Source organism: Dasypus novemcinctus, chromosome 17, assembly GCF_030445035.2.
Source record: "Dasypus novemcinctus isolate mDasNov1 chromosome 17, mDasNov1.1.hap2, whole genome shotgun sequence".
Taxonomy (NCBI): domain Eukaryota; kingdom Metazoa; phylum Chordata; class Mammalia; order Cingulata; family Dasypodidae; genus Dasypus; species Dasypus novemcinctus.
This window is the reverse complement of record NC_080689.1, coordinates 85,373,980-85,383,102: the sequence shown is the minus strand read 5'-3', so window position 1 is coordinate 85,383,102 and position 9,123 is coordinate 85,373,980. Positions and strand designations below refer to the sequence as shown.

General features: G+C 40.9%; 1 protein-coding gene across 1 annotated transcript; it reads left to right on the top strand.

Annotated features, from left to right (window-relative positions):
* Positions 1-6,793: 6,793 nt before the first annotated feature.
* LOC131273876 (large ribosomal subunit protein uL24-like) lies at positions 6,794-7,228 on the top strand. The gene has a single exon (XM_058278012.2). The coding sequence runs from the start codon at positions 6,794-6,796 to the stop codon at positions 7,226-7,228; it is 435 nt and encodes a 144-aa protein (XP_058133995.1).
* Positions 7,229-9,123: the final 1,895 nt, after the last annotated feature.

The window sequence follows — 9,123 nt, the reverse complement described above, 5'->3', positions numbered from 1 at the left end:
ATGCCAGCTTCATTTCTTCATGGGTATATGTCAAAATTTTATCAAGTTATATCCTTTAAATATATTTAGTTTATTGTATGTCAAGTATACCTCAGTAAACCAGGAAAATACCCCATTACCCTTCAGGAAAATGTTCACAGGACTGTAAATGGATAAAATTGTGGGAAACGGACTTGGCCCAGTGGTTAGGGCGTCCGTCTACCACATGGGAGGTCTGCGGTTCAAACCCCAGGCCTCCTTGACCCGTGTGGAGCTGGCCCATGCGCAGTGCTGACGCACGCAAGGAGTGCCGCGCCACGCAGGGGTGTCCCCCGCGTAGGGGAGCCCCACGCGCAAGGAGTGCACCCATAAGGAGAGCCGCCCAGCGCAAAAGAAAAGTGCAGCCTGCCCAGGAATGGCGCCGCCCACACTTCCCGTGCCGCTGATGACAACAGAAGCGGCAAAGAAACAAAACGCAGCAAATAGACACAGAGAACAGACAACCGGGCAAGGGGGGGAATTAAATAAATAAATCTTAAAAAAAAAATCATTAAAAAAAATTATATTAGAGAACACCTCTTACTAAGATTTCATAATAAGTCTTCATTTAGTAATAAATCTCACCTCTTATTAAGCCTTTAAAGTCTGATCATGGCATTTTGATTGGTCATGATAAAAGAAAAGCAGCCATATCTGACTTTTTCAAAACATATGAGATATGGAAGGATTGAGAGGTGAATGAATTTTTGAGTTTCACACCTAGAGAATAGGAAACCATATTCTGGAGATTTTAAGTGCTTTGACTCCAAATTCTATACACTTTGTTCACATCTCTTCGGCCTGGCAGGATCTCGAATTGTCTATAAGTTTGGAACATTCATGATTTCAATTCTTATTTCTGAGCACCACACCTTCAGGGCATCTGCAGCACAATGTAGTATTATCCATTTTTCAAAAGCGCAACAGCCATTTGTGCTAGTAGCTATGCCATGGACGATGCAGAAAGAACATTTCCATCCTCACAATACACTTTCCCGGGCAGCAGCTCTGAGCCTGCCATTGGTCTTTTCATTGAACTCATCTAATATAGAGTATTTCCAGAACAGTCAGAATTTCAGGGTGATAAGTTTGGACATAAGAGCTTTCATGATCCATCAAAATGGGGAAAGTAAATAGTTAAAAGGGGATTCTTTCTCCACCTCGCTCATTTGCAGACCATTTATAATGTCTTATTGAAGGCCTCTGACTCCACAGAGTCCAGAGATGGTCTAAGAACCTGTGGTGATCTTGGGTAGCCAGCAAGCCATCAAGTGGAGAAGGAAGGGATGGGTGTGCCACATTCTCCAAAAACTTTCTTGCAGATGTATGTGTTCCTAAAGATTGGCTTGTGGATCAGAGGTATGTCTCCACCAGCAGTGATGAAAATGACAATCCAGGTAGGTAATATCACTCAAGATAGGATCCAATGTGAGTGGGTTATCAGGAACAGTCTAGTAACACTGCTACTTTAGCAACTGAAGAAGGGACTGTGAAATCAGAAAGTAATGGAAATATACATGGAGGTCTGCTTTATTCTTTCCATATTTAATAACAATAGTAAGAAGTATTATCATCATGTTCTTTGAGTGTACTGTGTTTGCAATCATCTTTCCTTGCTATGCTATTTAAGATTCACTTTCCCATAAGACCAATCCTCAAAGCCTTTGTTTTTCCTTGGTTAGCAGCTCTTGGGAATAAAGCACAAGAGAGTGTAGATGAGGTTTTGGTGTTGACCTACAATGGAGGGGATCTGGCAGGACACAAGCTCTCCCAGACTATCAACTAGACTTGGGACAAAGTTCTTCTACTGGGTGCCAGGTGGTGGTTGGGAATTAGGGCTTCTCCCTCTGTACTTACCGGTCTGGTAGCACTTCATTAATGTTTTATCCTTTCTGACATAAAGAACATGTGCTCTGGGCTGACTGCACAAGCACCTGGGTACTGGAAAGGTATCGAAGGAAACATATCCTTGAACATCCTTCTATTCTCTACTGCTCACACAAATCCAAAATCCTGGGATTAGATTAAAACCTGAAATTGCTTCCATTTGAGAGGTTCATGTACAACTCTTTCTCCAACACATTCCAAAGCCTGGCTGGGTTTCTGGAGGCCTTGTGTGAATGGCCTGCCAGGCTTGCTTCACATATTGGCTCTTGCTGTCTTGGAGAGTCTCTGGGAAGCAGGGCCAAGGGTTCCCTGCTCCTCTCAGATTATTCCCATATTACACTGCCACCCTCTTCAATAAATCAATTGATCAATTAACCAATCCATTTTAAACCAGGGAGCAACTCTCAGAGGCACGGAGTTGAATCATGTCCTGTGGGTGACAGTGACCATTAATCCTATAAATCAAGCGATTGTCCTGAGACTGGTATGACCTTAGGTTCATGGAAGACACTTTGTCCTCACAGCATCCCTATAAGTTTCTGAACTGATTGGAGGGGTTGACTGTAAGATTACAGGTAAAGTAACTTGTCTGTATTCAGTTAGTCTGAAAGTGATATAATAGGGGATCGACAGGCCACTTAAATAAGTGGAATCTTTTGGGAATTCGTCAAACCACTGAAGTACTAGCACTGATGGGTGCCTGGACAAGACTGAGGAAAGGTACATGGAGGGGCATGACTGTCGAGTGGGGAACAGGGCAGAGTTGACTGGCTAGAACACAAGACCTGATTCAACTCCATGCTTCTGATAGTTGCTCCCTGGTTAGAGAGGATTGGTTAATTGACTAATTGATATTTTGGAGAGGGTGGCAGCATAATATGGGAATAATATGTGCACAGGGATTGTTCTCCAGTGTTCCTGTATCATAGAACAATATGACTGGTGGAAGCTGACAAGGAGAAAGCAAATGGGCAGTAATACACAGAGAGAAAAGAGGCAGGGAGGTAGTGAAGGTGGTAAAAAGGAGAAGAAAGACAACATCATGTATAGAAAGACATGGAGAGTATCTGCCTTCTTAGAGGAACTAGAGGGTACAGGCATTCCTCACTGGCCACAGGTATAGTATTTGAGAGCTGGGAAAGGGACTCTGGAATCTTAGACCCACTCCTTCACAGCCAAGGTGAAGCGACTGAGACCCTAGGAGAGGAGTGTGGTGGTGAGGACAGAATTGTGTCCTGGGATAAGACCACACCCTGACATAACCAACAGGAGCTTGAGTTCTGCCTCAACCCTAATTTTCCCATTTCCTTTCACAAGGTTGATAGATCACCATTATTGCCCGGGTTACCAGGAGGCTTACTTCACAGCTTCTGAAGTATCAGATACAGAGAACAACAATTTGCATGTAATTTCCTTCCTCTTTCTGTCTTTTTTGTAATCTCTCCCTTTCTTATTCATAAGCTCCTCTTTATAGCTTTTCTCCATTCTATCTGTTCCTTATTTTATGATTCTTATCCTGAAGGAAGTGGTCTCATCCAGGAAGTTGAGGTCATGAGAACAACAATGTCTATAAATTTCTCCCATCCTCTTTACCTATTTTCTTAGCATTGCCCTGGTTTTAACATACGTGCATCACTGAATCAGCTTGCACAAGCCTGAATGGTCCAGGCAGGGAACTGGGCTGGTTGTCAAAAGCCTTGGGCCACACCCAGTGGAAGGAGCACCTGTGAAGTTAGTTCTGGGGTGGGCTCTCCCCTTGCAGGGTGTTCCTGCACATGTGCACATGGTCATCAAGTGGGTTCCTTTCCTTGAAGCTGTCTACACTGTTCAAAGAAGAAAAGTGTCTTTTCATAAATTCTCTTTTCCTGGAATACACTGAAGACACTGAAGAAATGAATGAAAAGACAAGAAGAAGAGGAAGAGGAAATGTGAGTGTGGAGTGGATAGGATAAAGAGAGGAAGGGAAACAAGTTCACGTGCATTCCATTGCTTTCCTAACCTTCTTTTGGCACTTTAGGAAAATCAGCAAAACTGAGGAGAAACTGAGGTTTCCAGCATTCTGTGTGAACACGGAGGTGGAAACATGAACTGGCTGGTCAAAGTAAATGCAGACAATTAATGATCTGAGGGAAACGGACTTTGGCCCAGTGGTTAGGGCGTCCGTCTACCATATGGGAGGTCCGCGGTTCAAACCCCGGGCCTCCTTGACCCGTGTGGAGCTGGCCATGCGCTGTGCTGATGCTCGCAAGGAGTGCTGTGCCACGCAAGGGTGTCCCCCGCGTGAGGGAGCCCCACGCGCAAGGAGTGCGCACGTGAAAAGAAAGAGCAGCCTGCCCAGGAATGGCGCCGCCCACACTTCCCGTGCCGCTGACAACAACAGAAGCGGACAAAGAAACAAGACGCAGCAAAGAGACACCAAGAACAAACAACCGGGGGAGGGGGGAGAATTAAATAAATAAATAAATCTTAAAAAAAAAAAAAATTAATGATCCGAGGTGTCTTCTGGCTCCTGTTACCCACTCCAGAAAAACTCCTCCCTCCATCTCTATGCCTCCCCGTGATCCCCACTACTGACAGCACAAAGACCTTGAGCTGGAGGCCTCAGCCTGAGTCTCAGAGGATCTGGAGATGATATGATGTTTGGAGCCTGAAAGGGGATATAATACCAAAGAAATGGAGATGCCTCAGTGCTCAGCCCCTTTTACCCAATTCCCTAATCAGCCAATTGAGGGAAAATTTATTTTTTCATTTTCAAAGACTTACACTGAATTTTAAAAATAGGTTTGACATTTAATTTTAGATGTTAATACATTAAACAATATCTCTCCAACTACTGGTTTTTCTTCATCCTTATCAATAAAATAAATACATAGATAGATATGCACCCTAAACAAAGTTAGAGTGAATGAATGGACAAATAACTGTAAATGTAAGACTTAACATCTGTCTTCCTACCAATGTCTTCCTGAAATCTGTTCCCTCACCTGAAAGGGATCATGGGAACAATATTACCCAACTTCAAGCCAGTGAAGTTGGATTTCAATGCTGTTTACACTTTCATGTCAGTTTTGCTGTTGATAGCACCATGATTCACATTTCTTTCCACAAATATATTACCGCATTTTCTTCTGGCACAAAGTAGTATCAAAACTGATGATGAGATGCTAATGTTCTTTTCATAATGCACTTGCTTTACTCTAATGCACAAAAGACTTCATTCTTCTTTTACACCCTAGTAATTTTAGCTAGAATATGTCTTGCTATTAGTCATTCTGAGTCAATACTCAGTGTAAGGTTTCATAATGCAGCATCAAAGAATCTCTTTCCAGAAGAATAAGGAATTATAATTTTTAATATTTTTTTCATGTCTTTGCTTTGGTTTTCTCATTCAGGCCCTCCAGTTATTCATAGATCATACTTTGCCTGCCTGTCTTCAACTTCTGACATTTTTTTCCTCAAATTTGTCAAATACTCACTAATACTTGGCCATCCTACATTTAAAAGCACTATTTTAGAAATAACCTGTAGAAAAAAATTCCTTTAATTTGGCTTGCTGATTTTTAAAATGCCTATACACATAAAAACCTGTCAGCCACATTATGCCATGATCCTATTACCCAGCATCTTGCCAGCATGTGAACTGAAACCATAAAAATGTTGGACTCCTACAAATGGGCTCACACTGAGATTTCACAAATGCACTCCCAGGCTTCCTGTATATGGGGACATTGTGCTGCTCACTGAGTAGACAGCCATCTGTGGAAGCCATTGAGCCCTGATCACAGCTACATCTATAACACATTCTTGTGGTATATCTCTTAAACAAATGACAAGAGCTACATCATTTAAGCCTCCTTCTTGCACTTGACCTCCCCTGCTCTGTACAAGTGACTTGTTCCAGTATCTCCCAGTAAAGTTTGGCTGAACTTATGAATTACATAGAGTTTGACATGGCAGAGGAATACAGGGCAAGAAATGAGATTCTATCCCAGCTCTACCTTGCTTCCATGGCTGAATGTGAGAGAATCTTCGAATCTCTGGACCAAACAGAGATCATGGGTAAAAAAAAAAAAAAAAAAAAAAAAAAACCATTCATCTAAATCAATTCATGAACTAACAAAAACTAAGAAAACTAAGCTAAGTTCTTGTTCTACACTTGCTTTCCAAATGAGGGCAGAAGGCCTTGATTGCCTCTAGGAAACACAGAACCTAAGACAAGGATATCAAATTCTTGGCTTTTCTGAGGAGAAAGAGAATATATTAGAGATATTATGTGAGCAAGGGAGTTGAGCCAAGCAATCAGGTGGTATATACTAGGGTAGAGGGGCAGTGATGGGTGATGTCACCTGCCTATCACTCATCAGGGATTATCTTCGGTGTGAAAGACCCACTCCCTTTCCTTGTCTGACATTTGGTCCCACGCAACTCACCACTTGGCTAGAGGAGGGGACAATGAAGGTGCCATCATCAGTATCTCAAGATAGTCATCAGTAGAAGCATATTTACAGAATAAAGGCAAACTCTTAAGCAAAATGATATAATCACCTAAAATCAGGTACTAGAGGAGAGGGTGGGGAAAGAGAAGGAAGAGAAAACACACTAATTTCATCACTGCTCACAATGAGGATTAATACACACTAAAGAAATGGATGATTAAGGGAAAATTAAAAAAAAAAACCAATAACTAGCTCGAAATCACAAACCAGAAAACATACATATGTACACGGAAGCATACAGGTGCGAGAAGTGTACTTTTGAGTACTCTTGCCCTTTAATAATGTGATAATGAATTGAAGTAGTTTCCAGTATTAAATACAGTTAAAATCAGCATCAAAAATAGAGAGCAGCTTTTTCCTTTTGCAGCCATCGCTGAGCGGCAGCAGCCAAAATGAAGTTCAATCCCTTTGTGACCTCTGATCAGAGCAAGAACCATAAAAGGCATTTCAATGCACCTTCCCACATTTGGAGGAAGTTTATGTCTTCCCCTCTTTCCAAGGAGCTGAGACAGAAATATAATGTTCGATCCATGCCTATCCGAAAAGATGATGTTCAGGTTGTGAGAGGACACTACAAAGGTCAGCAAATTGGCAAAGTAGTCCAGGTTAACAGGAAGGAATATGTCATCTACATCAAATGGGGGCAGCGGGAGAAGGCTAATGGCACCACTGTCCATGTGGGCATTCACCCCAGCAAGGTAGTCATCACTAGGCTAAAACTGGATAAAGACCGCAAAAAGACCCTCAAATGTAAAGCCAAATCTCGCCAAGTAGGAAAGGAAAAGGACAAATATAAGGAAGAAACAATTGAGAAGATGCAGGGATAAAAGAATCTTATGTACAACTTCCATTAAAAACTGCTAAAATGAAAAAAAAAAATAGAGAGCAATTAAGAATTCCAGTTTATATTTTATAAATAGCTTAAAATCAATTAAGCAATGCACTTTTCCACATAGCAGAAGACAGATGAAAGTGCTTAGATGGCTTAGGCACCCCTCTCACTTGATGAGTATGGAAAGAATTAAAGAGCTGTATTGTTTGGGAATGATGGGGAGATAGCTCTATCTCTTTGCAAAGGGAGAGGTAGGCCATGCTTCACACAGAGAAATTCAGTTAAATCATATGAAAAGGAATTTCAGGTTTTGGTTGCATTATTGCAATAAGTGACTTTGCAGAATTGAAGATCTGGTTTAAGGTTTTATGAAGGAAACAATTTGGTTGAAAGGCAAGAATATTCTGGTGTGGGAGGAGTGGGGTGGGGGAGTGGGGGGTATACGGGAGCCTCTTATGTTTTTCATAACATAAACTTTTCTGTGACGTATCTTCAAAAAAACACAATTTATAAAAATGATGGGGGGGAGTGGGTTATATGGGAACCTCTTATTTTTTTCAATGTAAATGTTCTATGTGATCTATTAACTTTAATAAAAACATTTAAAAATAAAATGATTTCAAATTATAATGATAAACACCTTGATTTTCAGCCCTATGTAGTAAGAACTGTTGCAAAGTACCTAGTTATGTGTTATTTCATTTAACCTTTACAACCACCCTATTAAGAAGGGACTCTTTTACAGATGAGAAAACTGAGGCTCACAGAGATGAAGTCACTTGTCCAAGGTTAACAAGGGTCTGCCTGCCACACAGTCTGTGTTCACAATCATTCCACCCAGACTGTCTCCCTACAATTGGTGCAGCTGATACCATGAGGGCAACCCGCCTTTCCCCTCTGAAGTGTTTCCAACCAGGGCATGTTGTAATACCTATCCTACATCTATGCCACATATCCCTTTATTGGCCCCCATGTTGATGCACAGTCCTGCACAGTCTCCTACTCTAACAGGTTCTTGTGTTGAGCTACATTATTGGGTGGCTGTGAGGACTAAATGCTTTAATACAGGCAATAGTGCCTGGCACATGGAAAGCACCTAATAAATGTTATTACTATTACAGTCATCCTCATGATCCAGGTCACACCTGGGGCCCCTGAGGTTTCCTGAACCAAAATGTTCTCTGGTTACAGTGCCTTCCTCTGTTCCAGATAAACAATGACTCCGATCCTTGGGATTCACATAGTGTATTTCCTTTACTGGTCTAAGTATCCCATCAACAAAACCACTTATTTGGGTCAGACTGAGTGAGTCTCTGTTCCCTGTAACCCAAACAGTAAAAAAATATATAGATGGATTGTTTTGATAGGTGAATTTTTAAAAAGTCTCTAAAGTTACATTATTTTTTCAGGAATGAAAATATTTAGAATGAAAGTGTATTAATAAAAAAATTAGTTTCAAATGCAGGTTTTATTATGTTACTAAGAGGGAGAAATTTTATCATCACTAGAAGTATAGATATGGGTCCTTTTTGTTTCCAGGTAGCTTACTCAAGAAAATTATGAAGAAAACAACAATGAATTAGAATTAATCTGTGAAAACAATTCTTGATGTCCTGACACTTGAAACTTAGCTCAAAAACTCTCTAAGACCTTTGTGTTTTCCATGACAACTATTTCATTTGCTTCCTCCTTCCTTATTAGTTATGCATGCAATTTTTATTATAGTTTTTCTATATTTGTTCTTAAATTGGGTTATAATTGTTTTCCTTGAGTTTCTTTATGTGTTTGTCCTGTCTCACCTAGCAGAATATGAACTCCAGTGAAAAGTGTTTCCTCTCTTCATTTCTTTTAAAATGGCAGTGGTGTATAATATAATAAGCAGGAGATATG